Below are 26,363 nucleotides of genomic sequence, written 5' to 3' on the forward strand. Positions count from 1 at the left end.
GTTGCTACTTTCCCTAATGCTTTCACAAATTCCAAGGAAATTATGTTTATACCTTCCGCCTCATTTGATCACAAGTCTTCCAAAGCTCTGTTAAACTCTGACTCTAATCTGGATCCCTTCTGTCTTCCATACTGACTCTCATTTCTTCTTCTCTCAAGTCATCAGACAGTTCATCCCCTTGACAATGTACTCTTTCTGCTGATCCAGTGTCTCCTCTGCATTTAACAGTGGAATTCCTCTTGCACTCTTAATGTTGATGGCTTTGTGTTTAATTTCACTGAAGTTTGGTTTGACTTTTCTAAATACTGAATCAGTGATACTAGTGATTATTTACTTTTCAATATCTTCGCATCTTTACTTTAGCCATTTCATACTGGCTTTCCTGCAATTCATACTTATTACATCTCTAAGTGAATTTTATTGATGTGTTTGTGTCTTTCCTTCAATATTTTTGTACTTAATTCTTTCACTGATCAGTTTGAAGTATTTCTTCTGTTGCCCTATGATTTTTTAAAGTTATCTTCCTTGCACTCAACTAAACTTAGTAACCATAAATAAGAAAAATAACTTAAACTAATTCCAGAAAATCAGATATGTCATTTTTGAGAACTCATTTGGAAATAAGAGTGCACACTACAGCAAAAGAAGCAAAAGCTCATGGGATTTTAATCACATGGTGCACCAAGACAGCTCTTTCTGATTATTATGAGTTCATACTGCCACAAAACCATAGAGTCATCTGTTACATACCCTTGTAGTGAGAAAACATTGCACAGGATTAAACATCTAAATATATGTTTACATGGGCCATATTGTACTGCAAAGTGTGGTTGCAATTATTTTGCCATCAACCTTACTGTAATACAAGGCAATCATGTGGTATGGCCTGGCAATATTACTGACAGAGCAGGCTGTTGCAGTTGCTGAGGTACAGCCAAAGTATTGCCAGTGTTTTCCTAGAGGGGTGGAGAATATTTTGGTTGGTCAGGCTGTCTCTATCCCAGTCACTGTCTGTAAATATTTTCACCCCGCTCTCAGCCTTACTTCCATTTTTTCACACCAACAGTGCTGCAGTGCCAAGTCACATAATCTGAATGGTGAAACAAAATTATTTTGCTTCAGTTCAAAAGCTGACATGTGAACAAGGGGCATGAGTTTTGTATGCTGGCTACAATATTGTCAGAAGTGGTCATGTGTTTGTAAGTTGCATTTGCATGAATATATATGTGTGTGTGTGTGTGTGTGTGTGTGTGTGTGTGTGTGTGTGTGTGTGTGTAGGAGGTAACATCTACAATGAAAGCATTTATTCAAATGCTTGAGTGGAGCAAAAACAAGACGTCCTGTAAATTTAAGAATGAATATTTGTCCGAATTTTCATAGCCAAACGAAAAGTGGGAAAGGGACAAATGGGGTAGGAAATTGACCAGTGTGAGATCTAGTTCTGCAGAAAAGGGTTTATTTGATTGAAAGTAATTACTGTAATTAAGAAAAAGTTAATTAGTGATTTGAGGGAAAATTGAAATATTTCACGAAGAGCCACTGCTAACTATGTAAATGAAGTTTCAAAAAATTCATCTCTTAAAGACATAACTTTTCTATAAATAAAATGTTATGGTGGTGTGATATTTTACTGTCAAAAATAAATTGTGAAGTCTTTCTTTCATGTGGGGAAAATAAAATAGATGTCAAATTGCAGCAGCCCCTTTCCACAGCTGAGTCATCAATGTGGCTGACTAACATGTGGAGGACCCAGGTTTTATTCCCAGTGTTTCCAAGTATTTTTCATTGGTGGGAGGACTGTATCAAGGTTCACTCAGCCTTATGATGTGGGTTGAGGAGCTACTTGAACGAGTGTGGTAGAGAGAGCAGTTTTTGACCCCTCATGTCCCTCAAAACTGCACCAAATTTTGCCATTGGCTGAGTATGACACAGCTGTCAGTTGGTCCCAATTGACCCATCTGTGGCCAGAATGGCAGTGCTTTGCTTTTTCTCCCACATCACAGCATAAATTAAAATTTCCCTTGTTTCTCTTGGTCTATATGCTCTTAGAGGGCAACCCAATGATGCTTTGCAATTGCTAAATATGTACAGGAATTGGATATACATCCTAATGTGGGATATCCCTGGAAATTGTGTCAGGACATAAATTTTGGCTGTTCGCTGCCACTTCCCTCTCTTTGAAGGTGTGAAACTTAAAGTTATAATAAATCGTGTAGAATTTGAATGAAAAAGACTCCTATGTTTTTTATTTTGGGTGTTATTGTTTATGAGGTTTTTAAATTTTTTGCGGACAATACAGTTACAAAATTTCAGAATGATGGTAGAAGTATGAAATGGTTTCCTGAACTAACAGTTTGTGAAAGAGCAACATACATTTAACCATGCTAAAAACATTCTGATCATAAATCAATTCCAAACTACTTGAACGTCTGACCTTGACCTTGTTTATTGTTACTGCAAACAAAACACTAACTGGGAATTGGAGTTACTTAAAGTAAAATAAATGGGTAAATTGGTTGGGGTCACTGGTATATGGGGCATGAGAGTGAGCTCAGCAGCTACTAAACCGGTGAGAATACTAGCTTTAATGACATTATGTCTTGCAGTATTAATTTACCATTACCGAGTCCTGAAGGACTGAGATTGCATAGTAGTATTCTAATCATAAGCCCATAAGGCATCAATAGAACTTTTCTAATATACAGGTTTTCTGATAAGCCCAACTACAAGGAAGAAAGTAAAACAGCACATTGTTGTGTGTACAATTTTGGTTTAAAGTTATATGTACAGAGAAACAATATATATAGGGGAAACAATTTGTCTAATGGTTTTAAATTCTTTACAATTGCGCTTAATACCATTAGTGAGAAGTAAAACGAAAAAACACATTTTCAAGGCACAGAGTGCCATTTTCCTTCTCACAATCAGGTTTAACAGAAAACCCTTACATAGTTGTTTAAAAAAGATATAGCCTTTGTATTTTCAAATGCTTGTTAGCAGTATTATGAATAGGGTAGATTGATATTCAGCATACAGAGGATAAGTTGAGTCACAGATAGTCACAATAAAAAGACTGCTGAACATGTGAGCTTTCGACTAAAAGGCCTTCGTGTAAAGTAGGCAGCACACACATATTCATGCAAGTATAACTCAAACACACATGAACATTATCTGTGGGGCCAGAGTCAGTGGCCATGTGTATTTGACCTATGCTTGCATTGAATGTGTGTGTTGTCTTCTTTAGAAGACAGCCTTTTGGCCAAAAGGTCATATGTTTAGCAGTCCTTTTGTTGTGCCTGTCTGCGACTCAATGCCTCCTGTATGTGGTCAGTAGCAATCTGTTGTTCTCATAATGCTGCCATTATTCCATCCTGGATTTTCCGAATGTTTATTAGAACATCATATAAAAATCCGAAATGAATTAGCCAAGAACTTTTTGAGTTTTTTGCTAATACCATTTCCCCTTTATATATAAATATAGATTAATAATAGAACACTGATTGATATTTGCATATGTTATATTTCATGCTCTGGACAAAATACTAAAATAAATAAAAAATTTAGGAAAAAAGGCTAAATCTTTTATAAAGTGATTTGTCTAAAAGAAAGACCTAAAATAGATCAGAGAAACGTTTGATGCATCTATGAATGATGCTGTAAATCATGTTCAGCAACTGAGGTACCAATTGGGAACTTAAAGTTAAATGTTAACTTAGCATCTTAGACTTTTAAAAAGTATCAGAGGATATTTGGCTTGTGGATTATGTAGACCATGCAGTCTACTGACATATGTTTCTATCATCTATGCATGACAGTGTAAAAAGTTCTAATAGTTTTGTAGTCTCAAAATTTCATCAGTAAGGGATGTTTCAAATATAAGGAAAGAGGATGTTTGTGGCACAGTATGTAATGTCTCCCTTACAAGTGCTGTCAAAATCTTGGACTTTTCCCACAAAAAAAGAAGACCCACTGAGTATAATACAAGGAATGTTTAATCAGATTACAGTTTGAAAGGGTTAAAAATTCCACTCACTGGACTCTTTACATAATTACTATATGACTGTATGAGCATCTCGACTGCTACTGTTACTGATTTGCATAGCAGTAGTAATTCTTTTGGCAAAATCTTTAAATGCTTGACATTACAAAAGCAATAGTATGTCAAGTGGTAACATATCTTTCCACTTAACTTCACATGGCAATAGTAAGAAAGGCCACACAATAACAGACACTAGACAAACAACCTCTAGTATTCTCTAAAATTGCAAGTTAAAAATTGAACTTCAGGTTCCCAATTGGTACCTCATTTCCTGTACATGATTTTGAGCACCATTCAGAAATGCGTTAAATGTTTCCCTAATCTATTTTATTTCTTATTTACTTTAAATTCCCAATTGGTACCTCAATTGCTGAACATGATCTAGAGCATCATTTGTCAGTGTGTCAAATGTTTCTCTAATCTACTTTACTTCTTACTTTTAGATGAATCATACCACAAAACACTCAACCAGGTCTTTATTTCAATATTTGTTTATTTTGTTTACTTTTGTCTTCATATACATATTTTTACATGCCCCTCAATTTTGGTCATAGTTGTATTTCTCTCATTGTACCAGTGAACTACAATAAGATAGTAGGAAAAAAATTTGATTTTTATTTCAGACTTCATTAATTTCTTGAGTCCTGCCACCAAAGTGTAGCAGATGTCTGGTACCAAGTGTCATATTGGTAAGAAGTGCACTCTGAAGTAATACATCAAGCTTCTGTATGACCCAGCAGAAGTCAAAACCTGAATGGTGATCGCCAGTCTGTTTGTAAACTGGTATACAGACTTCCATATCGTTGTTGCTATTACCAGTTATCTAACCAGTTGCTTTTATGATAAATTCAAAATCCTGCCTTAGTATTTCAGAAGAGGCATCACTTCACCAGTTGGAGTTTTGGAAGCAGTTCACTTACTTCGAAAAGAAAGAAATAATGCATCCACAATGGCCAATTTATTCGCCCCCCCCTCCTCTCTCTCTCTCTCTCTCTCTCTCTCTCTCTCTCTCTCTCTCTCTCTCTCTCCCCCTCTCCCTCTCAGGTTGTGCCACTCAGCCTCTGAATGATGTTGTTTTGAGTTTTTTTTTGTCTTGGATGATGTGTTTTCCAGGTATTTTTTAAAAGATAGAGTGCAGCTGAGTATGATGCCAAGTATTTGGGGTACTTGTTGTGACAGAGAATATTGCCATCAAATTGCACCTTGAGCTCAGTGTTAGCTTGTTTCTTTGTTGAGGTGAAGCAAGCAAATCTTGCTGTTGCTGGTACAAGGCTTCAGTCTCAATTTTTTTTAAATATGAGTTAAGGGCTGCTGAGTCCTTCCCTCTGAGTGACTGAGCTCTTTTGATTGACAAGTCAGCGTGATATTGTCTGCATAGCAAAATTTCCTTGAAGATGTTTTTGGAAGGTCAGAAATATAAAGGCTGAACGGGAGAGGGGCTAGGACTGAGCCCTGTGGCAGGCTATTATTTAGTTGCCTTATTGACCTTCTATTTCCACCCAAACAAACCAGAAAGTATTGATTGCTTATCATATTAAGACATGCTTTTGTTTGGCTTTTAATTATTTTCAGAAATTTGCAAATCATTTCTTCCCGCCAGATGGTGTCATATGCTGCCATAAGATTGATGAAGGCCACAAATGTTTGTGGTTTCTTCTGGAAACAGGCACATATGAAAGTTTTCATAGCTAGTACTTGGTTGTTGCAGCTTCAGTGAGGTCTAAATCCCGCTGGTTCTATTGGAATGAGTTCTAAAATACATCCACTAATCTGCTGTAAATAAGTCTCTCCAAGAGCTTATATGTACAACTAAGCTCGCATCTGCAGTAAAGTACTGCATTTAGACCCTGGGTCTCATGAACTAGAGTTCCTCAGAAGCCAGACCTTTATTGCACTTTCTAGCTACACGTATGCAGGCTAACGTAGGCAATCAAACACTAGCAAATGGCCCTTCTTGGGACCAAATGACTAAAAAACTGGGACGTTCAGACCTTGTTTGCAAACTAAATATGTCCTGTACAGACTCCCCAAAATACACAATACAGGTATGCCCTTTCAGTGAATTGTGAACACTATTTGGTTGCTAACTCATAGGTTGGAAAAATGTCTGGGCAGTCTTCTTACTCTACATGTGAGTTACTATGTGCACTGTAAAAAAATGAAAAAAAGGGAGGGATGTCAATGATAGCTTACTGAGCAGTGGAGAGAGAGAGAGAGAGAGAGAGAGAGAGAGAGAGAGAGAGAGAGAGAGAGAGAGAGAGAATACAAGTGCATCAGTGAACATACTGGAGTGAAAGCTGTAATTATGACTGTAACGAAAATAAACTGGAGGTAAATAGCACAATGACAGGCAAATGGACCATAAATGGAGCAATGATTTCTTTACTGGATTCCAAGACACAAGAGACGCTCAAGGTGAGGACTTAGTGGAAGCTGAATACATGACATCTGAAAACAAATACGAGTAACATGGATGCATATAGCTAAGGAGTATAATGTACAAAAGGTCTAGAGATGGTCTGTATCCAGCAGTAGGTGATTTTTTTCATTAACATTCTTTTGTTGTTGGAAACCAAATGAGGTGGTGCACTGGTTAGTACACTGGACATGCATTCAAGATGGAGTTCAAATCCCCACCCTGCCATCCAGATTTATGTTTTCTGTGATTTTCCTAAATTGCTTAAGGCAAATGTCAAGGTGGTTCATTTGAGAGGGCATGGCCAATTTTCTTTCCCATCCTTCAAACAATCCAAGTTTGTGCTCCGATTCTGATGAGCTTGTTGTCGACGGGACATTGAATACTGATCTTCGTTTGTTGTTGGGATTGATCTAGGTATGTAAGTAATAGAAACCAATTTAAATAGCTATTATATAATCAGAGTTGTCATTCATTGTTGCATAACTCAGTTATATATTTACAGGTAAACTGAATATAGATTCACAGTAAGTGACATTTTTATTTTTTCGTGTTTCAGGTTCGTGTATGTGCTAGTTGCATCGCAACTCTAGGAGGAGCACTGACTCTGAAGGAGCAGCTTTTTGTTGCCATAGCGTGGCTACCAAAGGCAACAGTTCAAGTAAGTTAACATAATGTGAGAACTTTGGTTGACATTTGTCTTTATTTCCTATTACTGTACTTACAGGGAATAGTGGAAGATCCATTACACTCAGTGTAAGTTGTGATCCAGTGTTGACATGATGCGACATTTGTATACTTGCAGTTGGAGATTAAATTGATACAAGTTTACTCTCTTATCATAATTGTGACTACACTATATTTATCATATCAGAAGGTCACTCTCTTTTCCATGTCAAGAGAGGGGAAATATTTAAGGCCAGTGACAAGGTGTTGCTGGAAACATATGAGGTAGAATGAAAAAGGACTCATAGGCAAGATTATAGTTGTTTCCTATCAATAATGTGTGAAAAGATAATATGTAGAAAGGAAAGAAATTTCTCTAGCAGCCTCTTTGCATTAAAAATATTACATGACCGTGAATTTAGTTACACATGCATAAAAATTACACAACATTTTTTCCACAATGAGTAGAACAGGAAGTAGAGGCAGAGCTGTCATTAGATAAATATTGAGGAATTAGATGAAGTAAGAAAATAGCAGAAATAGGCTTAAGAAATCATTGAATAATATGGAATCTTTAGTCATAAAGCAGAAGAACCTCTGTAAATCAGAGAAAAACTACAATCATATGCTTAAAAATATGTACATTGAAATGTACCAGTGGTGTTGCTGTTCCAGATGTGAGTAAAGAATACTTAGATGCTATGATATAGCTACTATTCTATTACTCCTATTGAAGAAGCTTCTACTTCATCTGTGACAAGTGAGGTACTGTAAATGTTTGTGTAATCATTTCAATGCTACTTGATATTTAAGTATAACTGAATAATAATAGGCAGCATAGCGAGAGTTCAACAGTATGAGAATTTTTCAGATTTCTCTAATTACATGAGAACCTTGAAAATATGTAATACCAGCTAACTTTTGCCATGCTGACATATAATGTGTGAAATATTATGAGGAGACAGAAGATATTACCCTAAAAAATTGAAAAAGAAGCATTTTGGTAGAATTTCTGAATACACTTGTGAGCCAATTGTGGAGCCTGTGTTAACAATTTTCATGTGTATGTCACAAAACAATATGGTGGACATTGTTTTAAGGCAGTACTGTAATACTTATTTATTTAAAACCAAAAAATCCCAACCTAGTATCAATTAACTGGTTTACACTAAAGAAAAGGGTATGGAACCGACATTTCTGGCAGTTGTAGTGCTTTTATTTGTTTTTATGGCTGCTATAAAGCTTCGTGGCATGACTAGAGAAAGACTATCATCTTTTTCTCAGGATTATACTGAAAATGAGCTGCAATTTTTGATCAGTGGTTCTTCCCGATTTTTAAATCTGAATCTCCTGATTTTTGGTTTTTGAAGGGTTTGTGCTATTTTAACCAAAATAAACTGATGCAGTACGAAAATAAATATGTCTGAAACAAAAAGTAATGATCTGCAATGATGAAGAATGAATTAAAGTGCAATTAAATACCAATAGAACCAGTTTCATGAATGGAGTAAAGCAGTTATAACAAATAAAAGTGCTAAAGCACAAAGTGCTTTCAGAGAGGATCAGACTGATTTTGATGTACCAATGTAACAGTCTAGCTTCACCAACTGACTGCTGCTGAAATGTTTGTTAGATGCTGTGTAATGTGTCTGTCACTAAGCTATTGGCACAGACTCAACACATTGGATTCATGTCTGTGAGGATGGCCATTGAAATCCTCTTTCTGCTACCCAAATTTAAGTTTTCTGTGACTTCTTTATATCACCCAAAGCAAATGCTGGGATGGTTTCTCTGAAAGGGCATTGATCAGGTTCCTCTCCATCCTTCCCTGATCTGAGCTTGTGCTCTATCTTTAATACTGACTACAAAATCTGACCAATAGAGAAGAAAAAAAAGGAAGCCCTATTTGTTCCCATGTACCAGTTTAATAGTCATCTGAGTGTTCTTTTACTTGAGTAATGTGTACTCTGCTTGTAATAATACTGGATTGCAATAGCATAACCTTCTTTGGATGTCCACATCCAGATGAAACCCGATAGCACCTTGTGATGTAGGATATACGAAAACTCATTCTCACCGTTTTGTACCCATCACCAATGAGCTGCCATCATCCAGGACAGAATTTTTTTATCTGATGCTGCTGATGGACATAGTGAGGACTATGTGATAGGGAAAGTGTGCCAATGGATTTTAAATGTCTGGAAAAGACATTTGCTTCCAGAAGTTATATTTATCTTTGCATGTACAGAAGAAGAAAAAGAAGTGTATGGTTTTTATTCAAGATAACGGCATGTTCTATCATTAAGATCATTACTTTACCCAAGCGTAATTGATGCCATGCGTTAGGAACCATGATCTCAGTTGTTACAACAAACTAAAAAAACTGCACACATCTCAATTTCTTTCATTAACAACTGCTAGTTTTGGTCTGTTGTGCAAATCATCTTCAGGTCTAACCGTGCAAGGTGCAGTTTGGCAACAGTGATATGAATGACAGAAAAGTAATGTTATTACATTCATGCCATTTTTGACAAACTACTTCTTGTGGGGCCAGACCTGAGGGTGATATGCAGGGTGGATCAACACCAGTAGTCGTTAATTAAAGAAATTTTGTGCCGGATGGTGTTTCTTCATTTGATTATTTACCCAAGCACTTAACAACATTATAATTCAGAAGACAGTGGCAAACTGAACATAAACTTGCTAAAATTTAGTAAACAGAGCTAAAATAATAGTACCAACGCAAAACAGCACAGTAATAGTAACAGTCCAACAACAGTATTTTTTCAGTTTTTGGGAAATATAAATGTTGCAGAGACAGTGAAAACCATCAAAGAGTGTTTTTGATAACTTGGACAACAATTTTTAAAATGATTTCTTGTTTGTCAGGCATAAAAAGCTATGGCAAGAATTTTATTTTGAGTGAAACAGCTAATTAGCTTTCCTCTTTTATATATATATATAATATATATATAATAGAAGGAAACATTCCACGTGGGAAAAATTATATATAAAAACAAAGATGAGGTGACTTACCGAATAAAAGCGCTGGCAGGTCGATAGACACACAAACAAACAAACAAACACAAACATACACACAAAATTCAAGCTTTCGCAACAAACTGTTGCCTCATCAGGAAAGAGGGAAGGAGAGGGGAAGATGAAAGGAAGTGGGTTTTAAGGGAGAGGGTAAGGAGTCATTCCAATCCCGGGAGCGGAAAGACTTACCTTAGGGGGGAAAAAAGGACAGGTATACACTCGCACACACGCACATATCCATCCACACATACAGACACAAGCAGACATATTTAAAGACAAAGAGTTTGGGCAGAGATGTCAGTCGAGGCAGAAGTGTAGAGGCAAAGAAGTTGTTGAAAGACAGGTGAGGTATGAGTGGTGGCAACTTGAAATTAGCGGAGATTGAGGCCTGGCGGATGACGAGAGGAGAGGATATACTGAAGGGCAAGTTCCCATCTCCGGAGTTCAGATAGGTTGGTGTTGGTGGGAAGTATCCAGATAACCCGGACGGTGTAACACTGTGCCAAGATGTGCTGGCTGTGCACCAAGGCATGTTTAGCCACAGGGTGATCCTCATTACCAACAAACACTGTCTGCCTGTGTCCATTCATGCGAATGGACAGTTTGTTGCTGGTCATTCCCACATAGAATGCATCACAGTGTAGGCAGGTCAGTTGGTAAATCACGTGGGTGCTTTCACACGTGGCTCTGCCTTTGATTGTGTACACCTTCCGGGTTACAGGACTGGAGTAGGTGGTGGTGGGAGGGTGCATGGGACAGGTTTTGCATCGGGGGCGGTTACAAGGATAGGAGCCAGAAGGTAGGGAAGGTGGTTTGGGGATTTCATAGGGATGAACTAACAGGTTACGAAGGTTAGGTGGACGGCGGAAAGACACTCTTGGCGGAGTGGGGAGGATTTCATGAAGGATGGATCTCATTTCAGGGCAGGATTTGAGGAAGTCGTATCCCTGCTGGAGTGCCACATTCAGAGTCTGGTCCAGTCCCGGAAAGTATCCTGTCACAAGTGGGGCACTTTTGTGGTTCTTCTGTGGGGGATTCTGGGTTTGAGGGGACGAGGAAGTGGCTCTGGTTATTTGCTTCTGTACCAGGTCGGGAGGGTAGTTGCGGGATGCGAAAGCTGTTTTCAGGTTGTTGGTGTAATGATTCAGGGATTCCGGACTGGAGCAGATTCGTTTGCCACGAAGACTTAGGCTGTAGGGAAGGGACCGTTTGATGTGGAATGGGTGGCAGCTGTCATAATGGAGGTACTGCTGCTTGTTGGTGGGTTTGATGTGGATGGACGTGTGAAGTTGGCCATTGGACAGGTGGAGGTCAACGTCAAGGAAAGTGGCATGGGATTTGGAGTAGGACCAGGTGAATCTGATGGAACCAAAGGAGTTGAGGTTGGAGAGGAAATTCTGGAGTTCTTCTTCACTGTGAGTCCAGATCATGAAGATGTCATCAATAAATCTGTACCAAACTTTGGGTTGGCAGACTTGGGTAACCAAGAAGGCTTCCTCTAAGCGACCCATGAATAGGTTGGCGTACGAGGGGGCCATCCTGGTACCCATGGCTGTTCCCTTTAATTGTTGGTATGTCTGGCCTTCAAAAGTGAAGAAGTTGTGGGTCAGGATGAAGCTGGCTAAGGTAATGAGGAAAGAGGTTTTAGGTAGGGTGGCAGGTGATCGGCGTGAAAGGAAATGCTCCATCGCAGCGAGGCCCTGGACCTAACACCACATACAAAGTTTGCCAAGGTAACCCCATTCCCGATGTCCAGGCAGAGCTTCAAGGAATCCTCAGAACCTTAGGCCCCCTGCAAAACCTTTCACCTGACTCCATCAACCTCCATCAACCTCCTGACCCCACCGACACCCCGCACCCCTACCTTCTACCTTCTTCCTAAAATCCACAAACCCAATCATCCCGGCCGCCCCATTGTAGCTGGTTACCAAGCCCCCACAGAATGTATCTCTGCCTACGTAGATCAACACCTTCAACCCATTACATGCAGTCTCCCATCCTTCATCAAGGACACCAACCACTTCCTTGAACGCCTGGAATCCTTACCCAATCTGTTACCCCCGGAAACCATCCTTGTAACCATTGATGCCACGTCCTTATACACAAATATTCCACACGTCCAGGGCCTCGCTGCGATGGAGCATTTCCTTTCACGCCGATCACCTGCTACCCTACCTAAAACCTCTTTCCTCATTACCTTAGCCAGCTTCATCCTGACCCACAACTTCTTCACTTTTGAAGGCCAGACATACCAACAATTAAAGGGAACAGCCATGGGTACCAGGATGGCCCCCTCGTACGCCACCCTATTCATGGGTCGCTTAGAGGAAGCCTTCTTGGTTACCCAAGTCTGCCAACCCAAAGTTTGGTACAGATTTATTGATGACATCTTCATGATCTGGACTCACAGTGAAGAAGAACTCCAGAATTTCCTCTCCAACCTCAACTCCTTTGGTTCCATCAGATTCACCTGGTCCTACTCCAAATCCCATGCCACTTTCCTTGATGTTGACCTCCACCTGTCCAATGGCCAACTTCACACGTCCATCCACATCAAACCCACCAACAAGCAGCAGTACCTCCATTATGACAGCTGCCACCCATTCCACATCAAACGGTCCCTTCCCTACAGCCTAAGTCTTCGTGGCAAACGAATCTGCTCCAGTCCGGAATCCCTGAATCATTACACCAACAACCTGAAAACAGCTTTCGCATCCCGCAACTACCCTCCCGACCTGGTACAGAAGCAAATAACCAGAGCCACTTCCTCGTCCCCTCAAACCCAGAATCCCCCACAGAAGAACCACAAAAGTGCCCCACTTGTGACAGGATACTTTCCGGGACTGGACCAGACTCTGAATGTGGCTCTCCAGCAGGGATACGACTTCCTCAAATCCTGCCCTGAAATGAGATCCATCCTTCATGAAATCCTCCCCACTCCGCCAAGAGTGTCTTTCCGCCGTCCACCTAACCTTCGTAACCTGTTAGTTCATCCCTATGAAATCCCCAAACCACCTTCCCTACCCTCTGGCTCCTATCCTTGTAACCGCCCCCGATGCAAAACCTGTCCCATGCACCCTCCCACCACCACCTACTCCAGTCCTGTAACCCGGAAGGTGTACACAATCAAAGGCAGAGCCACGTGTGAAAGCACCCACGTGATTTACCAACTGACCTGCCTACACTGTGATGCATTCTATGTGGGAATGACCAGCAACAAACTGTCCATTCGCATGAATGGACACAGGCAGACAGTGTTTGTTGGTAATGAGGATCACCCTGTGGCTAAACATGCCTTGGTGCACAGCCAGCACATCTTGGCACAGTGTTACACCGTCCGGGTTATCTGGATACTTCCCACCAACACCAACCTATCTGAACTCCGGAGATGGGAACTTGCCCTTCAGTATATCCTCTCCTCAATCTCCGCTAATTTCAAGTTGCCACCACTCATACCTCACCTGTCTTTCAACAACTTCTTTGCCTCTACACTTCTGCCTCGACTGACATCTCTGCCCAAACTCTTTGTCTTTAAATATGTCTGCTTGTGTCTGTATGTGTGGATGGATATGTGCGTGTGTGCGAGTGTATACCTGTCCTTTTTTCCCCCCTAAGGTAAGTCTTTCCGCTCCCGGGATTGGAATGACTCCTTACCCTCTCCCTTAAAACCCACTTCCTTTCGTCTTCCCCTCTCCTTCCCTCTTTCCTGATGAGGCAACAGTTTGTTGCGAAAGCTTGAATTTTGTGTGTATGTTTGTGTTTGTTTGTTTGTGTGTCTATCGACCTGCCAGCGCTTTTGTTCGGTAAGTCACCTCATCTTTGTTTTTTTTATATATATATATATATATATATATATATATATATATATATATATATATATATATATATATATATATATATATATATATATAAAAATCCCCATCATTCTGTTTAAAAGTTGTTCATAGCTGTGCTTAAAACTGTCAGAAGTTCCACCTTTGAGAAGGTAAATGCTGGTTTATTTCTTGTAAATGCTATTTCAGATGCAATGTTCCAATTTTGGACATACAGTATGTTGCTTTGTACTTTAGTGGGTTACTAGCATGCTGAAACATGTCTTTTAACTTCTTTCAGCTGGCACATTTCGGTTAACATCTTTCAGTTGAGTTCTAGAGACAATCTTCATGGACTGATTTAAGGCATGGTAGATTAAATCTCTGTGCCAGCCTGGGGCTTCAACACGGAACCTTACATTTGGTAGGCAATACTGTCACCAAATGAGCTATCCAAAACTGCCAGCTTTGATTTTGCCATTATCTCTTTGCAGTTTTCCAAACTTCATAAATGCTCTTCTTAATACCTTGCGTGCCTGGTTTGAAATTTCTTGCTGGAGTATCTCTTCTTTGTGCTAAGAACTGAATCAGCATTACTTGTGTTAATAGGAGAACGTCTTTTTCGTAAACTAGTGTTGGAAAGGAGATAATAGCACCCCTAGCATTAAGAAGAGCCTGCTCAGTGCTTAGCTTTGAATTAGGCCAAGAAGCATTCTTAAATTGTGCACATGGACGAATACTTGCTGCAGTAGACAGGGATCTAGGTTGGATTCTTGATGTGACACAATCTAAATTTATTATGAAGCTTAAGTCTTGTTTGTTAATATCAAATGGCTGTATCAGAAAGAGTCAAAGAGTAATATCCTTGCACCAGAATTGTTGTAATTACTGTTCTTGGTTAGCCTTTGAAACTGTCATGTAGAGAAAGGTTGTATTTTTGCTTGTGTGCACATATGCAAGAAGTTTCATTAGCTTATGAGAGTCAGAATGTTGAAGTTTTCTCAAAACATGGAAACATGTTCTTTAGGACTGTTCACATTTATCCGACACCTTCGTAATGTTAAAAAAAACCTGTGGAAGCAAGTTATATCTTTTACAATAAGCTCATGCATGATACAAATAGCCTGAAAGTATTATAGGCATTCAAACACAAACTAAAATGTTACAACACTATGACGTGTCCCTAAACTACCTCAGAATTCCTGTAGAAACATCGCAAAAACTAAATGCAAACAGTACATGCGTAGTGGTAAATGTGGCTAGCTGGCCGCCGTGGCCAAGTGGTTCTAGGCGCTTCAGTCCGGAATCGCGCTGCTGCTAAGGTCGCAGGTTTGAATCCTGCCTTGGGCATGGCTGTGTGTGATGTCCTTAGGTTAGTTAGGTTTAAGTAGTTCTAAGTCTAGGGGACTGATGACCTCAGATGTTAAGTCCCATAGTGCTTAGAGTCATTTTAACTATTTGAAATATGACTACAGTAAGCATTTGTTCAACTCTTAGAATCAGTATCTTTCTTGCCTTATATACTTCAGTGACAAATAGTGGATGTTTGTGTGTATCATGAATTTCTTAAGCATGTCTTATTTTTTTCCATTATTCTTATACTATGTACCTCTGCTGCATAAATAACACACATACAGGGTGCCAATTATTGAACTATAAGAAAAAAACAAAACATAAATTAGTTACAAACTATGGTGTGCACACGCTTTATTCAACATGTAAACGTCACTACAGATATTGGATTTAGGTTATGACATATTCTATATGCCTGCCCTCATTTGTGATGATGTGGTGCAGACGAATAGCGAAATTCTGCGTGACCTACTGAATGTCGGAACATCAGTGCAGTCAATGACCTCCCAATTGGCTGTTTTCACAGCCAGAATGTGATCTCCAAAGTGCTCCTACAGGGCATAAAACACTCTCCTTCGATGGGAACAAGGTTTGTCTTGTATGAACCGCATCTCGTCAAAATCAGGGTCACTTTGCATAATGGGGTGAAATCATCTTTCAAAACCTTCACATACTGTTCAGTAGTCACTGTGCCATCAAGGAATATTGCACCGATTATTTCGTAACTATTCTCAGTCCCCCAAATGTGCCAATTATGCTTACTTACGAACACATACAGATGAAAGTGGGCTTCATTGCTAAACCAAACCGTAATGTGCATACTAATGATCTTTTTCAATTTGAAGTGCTTCCTGAATGTGGTGTGTGCCACTGATGCCAAAAAGATCCTCCATAAAGAGTGACAATCATTTTCTTGTCATGCTCTGTCCGGTGGTGTTATCCCCATACACAGTGAAAATGTTTCTGGCTGCCTTAGCAGCTGTCTACCCTCTGTTGAACTCAAACAGAAGAAATGTTCTGATTTCCCCAGTTGGCACTCCATTTACTAGTGTCCACTGATCCACTAATATCTCCAAATGACAAAATAACAGCATGTAAACTCAAACAGCAAACTACAAATAAAAAATGACAATTGATAAATATATCCTTAGCAACCAGATACCAACATGCAAATCAAAAGCACTACTGACTTATGCACCAAGCTAATACAAATAAAAAATGACAAATGATAAATAGATCCATAGCAGTTAGAATACCAACATGCAAATCAAAAATGCTACCGACTTATGCACCAAGCCTATTGCCTAACACTCAGCTTAATGTCCTATGGCAAAGGTGGCTCACAACACGTTTAACGACTATCATTAAATTTTTCACAAATTGTTAATGTTTCATACCTCCTTTCCTGAATATGTTGAAGGTTTCTGACTGTGTTACTTTTCACTTTTCAGGCTGCTCTTGGACCTGTAGCTCTAGATATAGCAAGAAAAAGAGGAGATGCTTCAGAAGATTTAGCATCAAAGTTGCTAACCGTTGCTGTGCTATCGATTTTGTTGACTGCTCCTACTGGAGCTGTTGCTATTTATATATCTGGGCCAAAACTTTTAAACAGGGTGAAAGCAAAATATAGTTCACCTATAGAAGAAGAAACCAATATTGCTGATGTTCCTCTGCATGAAATTGCTGCTAGCTGATTTTTGTGAGGCCAACAAGTCTTTCATGTTGGAGCACAACATAGTATGTTGAAGGGAAATGTCTGTATGATGTGTTTTGTGTCAGTCTGTATGTATGTCACTATTTTACTAAGTGGTACTTAAACAAAACTGATTGTTATTTTTATTAGAATTTTCATACATTTTCACTTAAACAGTAAGAAATACTCTTTCTGCAGTTTCTGAAATGCAAAACAATAGTACAAAGTTGTGTGTTTTTGCTCATGTTATTTTAACTTTTGTGTTTTATAAATGTGATGCATCATAATTAAGACTTAATATATTCCTGCTGGGAATATCTTGACTTCTGTGATGCAAAATACCAAAACTTTCATTGTTGTTGTAAGCAGGAAATCAGTAAGTCATAATAGTCTGTACTTACCAGTTACTTTTGTAATAATTTGTGTTCCTTGTTAAAAATGTAGGATTTGGTACTTGTAACTCATTGTTTTATGTATATTTTTATGTTGTAGTTCATGAAATCAATGCAAGAAAGTTGAGAGACCAAACAGACTTAAACATGACTTAAAAAAGAAATAATTTTATCAGATTAACATATTTTAATATAAATTCTTAATATACAAAATAGTACTTATATTGAGTGTGGAAGTAACAAAGGGACTAAATGCTTTGTTATGTTGGGATCATGAAATATTGAAAATTTGAATTTTTTCAACCTTTAATTACTTCATTATTTAGGGGAACTTTGCTCTGTTGAAGTCACAAACAGTTTTTTGTCAATCAGTGAATCATACTGTTGAATCTTGTCAGACAGAATCTTTCACCATTTCCACCCAAGAGTTGCAGATTTGAGAAAGTACCAATGTGGAATTGTTCATTCCCATGTGACATAATGTTGCTGACTTGTGTAATGTCTCTGTATGTTAACTGTATAATAACTCTACATTATGTTAAGTATATCAACTGAAGGTGAAGGTTTAAATATGAACATTATGAAGCACAATGCCTAATTGTGAAAGCTTTTTATGTGGTTTTTTTTTTTTTTTTTTGAGTTTATAAAATATGTTGACTGGAGAAACATCATACAACTTCACTTGTATTGTATTGGTCAGCTTCAATCCATTCCTTTCTTTGTACTGGTCAGAAAATAATTAACTTGAATTTCCAAATAAGATAAGAAAATCTAGAAGAGTTGACAGTTCATTCGTGTAATTTGAAAAACTTTGTATGGACTGCAAAATTAGTCTTTTTACGCTTTTTTGATGTGAAAAAGTGACTGTTCTATGACAAACCTTGCATGCTCTCTACGTCTCAAATTTTATTAGAGTGTATATGTTTTCATGAATTTGTATGGTCTTTTTATAGTGTTTTAAAATGTTCATTCCTCAACTTGGTTGCAAAGGAAGTTTCTATACGTACTAGAGGAGATGTGGGATGTGTGAGTTTGCTATACAATGTGATTGTGCCACCATTAGTGAATGAAGTATTCATCAGAGGAAGTGGATCAATTTCCAACTCTCTTCCACTTGTTAAAATGTTTTTAGATGTGTTTTGCCAGTATAGTTTTGACTTGTGCTGTGAGGTTAAATAGTTACAAATCTTATTCCATTAATATGAATCCTGTAGCACTCTCAGAAAATCTCACAGATCTAACCACTGGAGCAGAAGAAAAAATGCTTCTTATCACCTCCCATCTGTACGTGACATATGACTTAGATGCTTATTAGTGGCTCACAGAATAGTGTTGTGATTCTCAGAAGCAAAATCTCTGGTTTATTGTTAAAAGTTATGGGAACCAGTCAGTCAATTCAAAACAAATAAACACTTTTGATTTTCACTGGATCATCACAGATAATGCAGTTTAATCCCACAAGACCAAAACTAATTTTTGACTGTAGCCTCATCCAGTCAGTTAATACCCTCCCTTTACAAAGATCTGACACCAAAAACTCTCATTCCTGTGGACATTGAGTAGAATGAGTAGAATCTTCAACATGTCTACAGAACTGCTGATCACCATCTTCTTAGTTACAAACCTCTTAGGATACTCCCTATTTCACTAATTCACATTGCACAAACATGTGCTCAACTCCCCCCAAAATCAAGTCCAGGACAACTCCAAAAAGTATTAAACAGCTTTCCAGCCAGTATCAGTAGTTTGGCTTTTGCCTTAGTTTGGGGATTTCAATTGGTGCTGAGAAACTACCTCAAGCCAACTGTGGTAAACTTAGGAAAACTTAGTCGCATCAGCTTCACAGTGGGACAAAAATTCCACCAAAATTGTAGCAGTCTTTCACAAATGTCACAATTTACTCACACTTCCATGAGGTTTGTAAACATTATGTTACAGTGTACCTAACAGACTGCAGAAATATGAGTCACAGATGGTGCTCTGAAGCAGATTTTTCAGTGAGCATAACCACTGAAAGAGAAGAATTTGGTAAAAGGGGGAGGACGAGGGAAAGGAGTAAAAATTGCCTGATAATAAGTGAAGAGTGATGCCATCACAAATGCCACTAAAAATGGAAAAAATGAACCTAAGTCAATTTGGCAGCCTCAGAGAAATAGGTCCAAAACATTCCAACTATAATTTTTGTTTTAGTAATTTTGTCAAATGCATGCTTTTCTTTAATTTTGATTTCTTTCACAGAGGAAGCTGTGTGTTCTTTACTTTTCAGTGATCTTCTTTATAAGGGTTTTGAGAAAGGAACATCTTTAACATATAATATGTAATATAATGTTTTGTGTTACATTAAGTGAACTTAATATGGAAAGATATTTTAAACTTGTGTGTACTTACTTTCCAGATGTTGAAGTGTTATCTCAGTATCTGTTTACAAGCATTAAGCAAGATGACAAATGTTATTTTTTTAGTTATTGTTTTAATATGATGCATTTATAATTGTTTATTTTGAAAGATCTTTATGTTTAAATCACAAATGAGTTTGTGCCAATGGTGTGATTTATAGACATAATTCAATGTGACAAAACATATATTTGTGGATATTGTTTTATATTTGTTACTGAAAAAATAAATGCAGCTTTATAATGGCAACTGTATGATGAAATTCTCTGACTGCAAGATGTAATGTATGCTAGAGATACAGATACATGGTGGGTCAGTATGATAGGGACAGGAGCACTGTGCACAAGACATATCTCTTGGGAATGGGTTAAACCAAATCCAGATTACCTGCTGTGTGTGTGTGTGTGTGTGTGTTTTGGAGTTCACAGGTTCCTTCATGAAAGTAGTCCAACTAAACATATTTCTAATGCTGCTCAGCAACATAACTATAACTAGTCAGAAATAATTCCATAAACAGGATTTAATGTATCTGTATTCCTGCTCAGAGCAACACATACATACACACACACACACACACACACACACACACACACACACACACACACACACAAAACTTTAATATGGATTTGATTATGGAAGTTTCAATCAATTCCCAGAATCTTTAATGAAGGTTTTTAAACAAACTATTCTTTACTTTGTGATAACTTGACCATAATGCCAAAAATACTCACACATCACACTTACCAAACTGAATGGAGTATCAACATCCCAACAGCAGCAGGTTCTTTTTTTTTGTCCATGATGGCTGACAAAAACGTTTGCAAAAGGATCAAATTGTGCATTATCTACTTGTTGTTGTCTGATAGGCATCTTAGCCCTTGCACAATTTTTGAACATTGTTATGCTGACAAACTGTATTTTATGCATTTTGCAACTATTACTTTCTGCCACTTCACAAGCCACAGTATATCTAACAGACCGCAGAAACACGAGTCACAGATGGTGCTCACAGGTTGACTTGAAACTTCAACTTCACTCTAGTTCCTCTTGTCTTTCCAAAATTCACTGAGATAGCTCTGCCATCTGACAGACAAGTAATATATGTAGAGAGGAACAATGAATACTTTTGACTTGACTACAACTGTAGGATTATAACTAAGAGGAAAATTAGCCATTACTATTATTATTATTTACACCTGATATGTAAATTCTATGTTTTGAATATTTGTGAGAAGTTATAACTGTGTACTGAACTACGACTGGACACTGGAACTTAACTTTGGGAAACAATGTTTTTCTAGTTGAACAATTATAGTCAAGAACGGCGAGCAAATAGTGCCAAGCTCAACTTTTGAGACAATGTATTTTGTCCAGATGCGTCAATTGAAAGAGGCAGATATCTAGTGTACCTCTAAATGTTAACTTGCCACAAATATTTGAATAGTGAATACTTATCACAGAATGAGACATTTCATCTCTGCCACTGTTATCTTGAAATTAAAGGTGAGATGTGTGATTTGTTGCTCTGAAAGTGGAACATTAACTTAATATTTCTTAGGCTTTACTGAAAGTATAGTTTCATTTCCACTGTTTCATGTTGACAGCATGCATCACTGGTGTCTGTTCACCATTGTGTCAGTGCTATCTGTGCCATGGCTACAGTAAAAGCCCTGGCGGTACATCAAGACAAGTTTCTCAGTTGTTGACCGTGTACCTCCCTCACAGAGGATTAGATTGTTACCTCAGATCCAGAGGAAATTTTTTCCTCTTTGTTTGGTGTAATGGCTTCTGCTTCCTTTTTCACTTGTTTGCTTCCCTTTTCCCTTCTTTATTTGCTTCTGCCTCTTAGAAGCAAAGTGGTGCAGTAGTAAAACTCTGAACTGATAATCTAGAGAAGAAAGATCCAAACTAATATTCAGAACTCATATTTGCAATTTTAATGGATTCTGTAAATCATTATGGCTGATTTCCAAGTACGCATTCAAGAAGTCCACACCCAGTTTTTGTTACCTTTCCTACAGCGCCAAAGGTAGTGTACCTAATCAATCATTGAGTCATTTACCTCTAAGAGAATTCTGAACAATAAGACTAAATATGAGAAAATCATTATTGTTCTCAATAAGTTACTATTAAATCTTTTCTGCCTTCTCTTGGTTGCCCCTAAGAGAATTCTCAACATAAAGATAAAATGAGGAAGTCATTATCCCTCACAAGAAATTAATATTAAATCTTTTATTCTTTCTCTTGATAGCAAATTAAGAATTTATTGCTGTCTGAGTAAATGGTAATTTACTAAATCAGTACAAAAAAGTGCAACTTCTCACGTTACTCAAGGAACTTTTTCTCAGAATATATTGGAGTACAACTATTTTTTTACCTTTAACCATGTACGTTTGCTGTGACAAGTTTCATCAGAATCGATCATTCCCAAGCTAGTGCTTACCATATGCATGTTGTTGTTGTTGTGGTCTTCAGTCCTGAGACTGGTTTGATGCAGCTCTCCATGCTACTCTATCCTGTGCAAGCTTCTTCATCTCCCAGTACCTACTGCAACCTACATCCTTCTGAATCTGCTTAGTGTATTCATCTCTTGGTCTCCCTCTACGATTTTTACCCTCCACGGTGCAGTCCAATGCTAAATTTGTGATCCCTCGATGCCTCAAAACATGTCCTGCCAACCGATCTCTTCTTCTAGTCAAGTTGTGCCACAAACTTCTCTTCTCACCAATCCTATTCAATACCTCCTCATTAGTTACATGATCTACCCACCTTATCTTCAGCATTCTTCTGTAGCACCACATTTCGAAAGCTTCTATTCTCTTCTTATCCAAACTAGTTATCGTCCATGTTTCACTTCCATACATGGCTACACTCCATACAAATACTTTCAGAAACGACTTCCTGACACTTTAATCTATACTCGATGTTAACAAATTTCTCTTCTTCAGAAACGCTTTCCTTGCCATAGCCAGTCTACATTTTATATCCTCTCTACTTCGACCATCATCGGTTATTTTACTCCCTAAATAGCAAAACTCCTTTACTACTTTAAGTGTCTCATTTCCTAATCTAATTCCCTCAGCATCACCCGATTTAATTTGACTACATTCCATTATCCTCGTTTTGCTTTTATTGATGTTCATCTTATATCCTCCCTTCAAGACACTGTCCATTCCGTTCAACTGCTCTTCCAAGTCCTTTGCTGTCTCTGACAGAATTACAATGTCATCGGCAAACCTCAAAGTTTTTATTTCTTCTCCATGAATTTTAATACCTACTCCGAATTTTTCTTTTGTTTCCTTTACTGCTTGCTCAATATACAGATCAAATAACATCGGGGAAAGGCTACAACCCTGTCTCACTCCTTTCCCAACCACTGCTTCCCTTTCATGCCCCTCGACTCTTATAACTGCCATCTGGTTTCTGTACAAATTGTAAATAGCCTTTCGCTCCCTGTATTTTACCCCTGACACCTTCAGAATTTGAAAGAGAATATTCCAGTTAACATTGTCAAAAGCTTTCTCTAAGTCTACAAATGCTAGAAACGTAGGTTTGCCTTTTCTTAATCTTTCTTCTAAGATAAGTCGTAAGGTCAGTATTGCCTCACGTGTTCCAACATTTCTACAGAATCCAAACTGATCTTCCCCGAGGTCGGCTTCTACCAGTTTTTCCATTCGTCTGTAAAGAATTCGCGTTAGTATTTTGCAGCTGTGACTTATTAAACTAATAGTTCGGTAAGTTTCACATCTGTCAACACCTGCTTTCTTTGGGATTGGAATTATTATATTCTTCTTGAAGTCTGAGGGTATTTCGCCTGTCTCATATATCTTGCTCACCAGATGGTAGAGTTTTGTCAGGACTGGCTCTCCCGAGGCCATCAGTAGTTCTAATGGAATGTTGTCTACTCCGGGGGCCTTGTTTCGACTCAGGTCTTTCAGTGCTCTGTCAAACTCTTCATTCAGTATCTTATCTCCCATTTCGTCTTCATCTACATCCTCTTCCATTTCCATAATATTGTCAAGTACATCGCCCTTGTATAAACCCTCTATATACTCCTTCCACCTTTCTGCCTTCCCTTCTTTGCTTAGAACTGGGTTGCCATCTGAGCTCTTGATATTCATACAAGTCGTTCTCTTCTCTCCAAAGGTCTCTTTAATTTTCCTGTAGGCAGTATCTATCTTACCCCTAGTGAGACAAACCTCTACATCCTTACATTTGTCCTCTAGCCATCCCTGCTTAGCCATTTTGCACTTCCTGTCGATATCATTTTTGAGACGTTTGTATTCCTTTTTGCCTGCTTCATTTACTGCATTTTTATATTTTCTCCTTTCATCAATTAAATTCAATATTTCTTCTGTTACCCAAGGATTTCTATTAGCCCTCGTCTTTGTACCTACTTGATCGTCTGCTGCCTTCACTACTTCATCCCTCAGAGCTACCCATTCTTCTTCCACTGTATTTCTTTCCCCCATTCCTGTCAGTTGTTCCTTTATGCTCTCCCTCAAACTCTCTACAACCTCTGGTTCTTTCAGTTTATCCAGATCCCATCTCCTTAAATTCCCACCTTTTTGCAGTTTCTTCAGTTTCAATATGCAGTTCATAACCAATAGATTGTGGTCAGAATCCACATCTGCCCCAGGAAATGTCTTACAATTTAAAACCTGGTTCCTAAATCTCTGTCTTACCATTATATAATCTATCTGATACCTTTTAGTATCTCCAGGATTCTTCCAGGTGTACAATCTTCTTTTATGATTCTTGAACCAAGTGTTAGCTATGATTAAGTTATGCTCTGTGCAAAATTCTACAAGGCGGCTTCCTCTCTCATTCCTTCCCCCCAATCCATATTCACCTACTATGTTTCCCCCCATGAACCATGGACCTTGCCGTTGGTGGGGAGGCTTGCGTGCCTCAGCGATACAGATAGCCGTACCGTAGGTGCAACCACAACGGAGGGGTATCTGTTGAGAGGCCAGACAAACGTGTGGTTCCTGAAGAGGGGCAGCAGCCTTTTCAGTAGTTGCAAGGGCAACAGTCTGGATGATTGACTGATCTGGCCTTGTAACAATAACCAAAACGGCCTTGCTGTGCTGGTACTGCGAACGGCTGAAAGCAAGGGGAAACTACAGCCGTAATTTTTCCCGAGGGCATGCAGCTTTACTGTATGATTACATGATGATGGCGTCCTCTTGGGTAAAATATTCTGGAGGTAAAATAGTCCCCCATTCGGATCTCCGGGCGGGGACTACTCAAGAGGATGTCGTTATCAGGAGAAAGAAAACTGGCGTTCTACGGATCGGAGCGTGGAATGTCAGATCCCTTAATCGGGCAGGTAGGTTAGAAAATTTAAAAAGGGAAATGGATAGGTTGAAGTTAGATATAGTGGGAATTAGTGAAGTTCGGTGGCAGGAGGAACAAGACTTCTGGTCAGGTGACTACAGGGTTATAAACACAAAATCAAATAGGGGTAATGCAGGAGTAGGTTTAATAATGAATAGGAAAATAGGAATGCGGGTAAGCTACTACAAACAGCATAGTGAACGCATTATTGTGGCCAAGATAGATACGAAGCCCACGCCTACTACAGTAGTACAAGTTTATATGCCAACTAGCTCTGCAGATGATGAAGAAATTGAAGAAATGTATGATGAAATACAAGAAATTATTCAGATTGTGAAGGGAGACGAAAATTTAATAGTCATGGGTGACTGGAATTCGAGTGTAGGAAAAGGGAGAGAAGGAAACATAGTAGGTGAATATGGATTGGGGGACAGAAATGAAAGAGGAAGCCGCCTGGTCGAATTTTGCACAGAGCACAACATAATCATAACTAACACTTGGTTTAAGAATCATGAAAGAAGGTTGTATACATGGAAGAACCCTGGAGATACTAAAAGGTATCAGATAGATTATATAATGGTAAGACAGAGATTTAGGAACCAGGTTTTAAATTGTAAGACATTTCCAGGGGCAGATGTGGACTCTGACCACAATCTATTGGTTATGACCTGTAGATTAAAACTGAAGAAACTGCAAAAAGGTGGGAATTTAAGGAGATGGGACCTGGATAAACTAAAAGAACCAGAGGTTGTACAGAGATTCAGGGAGAGCATAAGGGAGCAATTGACAGGAATGGGGGAAATAAATACAGTAGAAGAAGAATGGGTAGCTTTGAGGGATGAAGTAGTGAAGGCAGCAGAGGACCAAGTAGGTAAAAAGACGAGGGCTAATAGAAATCCTTGGGTAACAGAAGAAATATTGAATTTAATTGATGAAAGGAGAAAATATAAAAATGCAGTAAGTGAAACAGGCAAAAAGGAATACAAACGTCTCAAAAATGAGATCGACAGGAAGTGCAAAATAGCTAAGCAGGGATGGCTAGAGGACAAATGTAAGGATGTAGAGGCCTATCTCACTAGGGGTAAGATAGATACCGCCTACAGGAAAATTAAAGAGACCTTAGGAGATAAGAGAACGACTTGTATGAATATCAAGAGCTCAGATGGAAACCCAGTTCTAAGAAAAGAAGGGAAAGCAGAAAGGTGGAAGGAGTATATAG

The 26,363-nt window shown here is 38.6% G+C and overlaps 1 protein-coding gene across 1 annotated transcript in view; it reads left to right on the forward strand.

Moving 5' to 3' along the window:
• Positions 1 to 19,483, forward strand: part of LOC126457359 (sodium/hydrogen exchanger 9B2-like) — a 100,130-nt gene extending 80,647 nt beyond the window's left edge. The window contains exons 9-10 of the mRNA XM_050093592.1: positions 7,015 to 7,116; positions 16,777 to 19,483. Of these exons, the coding sequence (XP_049949549.1) occupies positions 7,015 to 7,116; positions 16,777 to 17,019 (345 nt within the window). The 3' untranslated portion in view covers positions 17,020 to 19,483. The remainder of the gene's footprint in view (positions 1 to 7,014; positions 7,117 to 16,776) is intronic.
• Positions 19,484 to 26,363: the final 6,880 nt, after the last annotated feature.

Source organism: Schistocerca serialis, chromosome 2, assembly GCF_023864345.2.
Source record: "Schistocerca serialis cubense isolate TAMUIC-IGC-003099 chromosome 2, iqSchSeri2.2, whole genome shotgun sequence".
In the NCBI taxonomy this organism is placed as follows: domain Eukaryota; kingdom Metazoa; phylum Arthropoda; class Insecta; order Orthoptera; family Acrididae; genus Schistocerca; species Schistocerca serialis.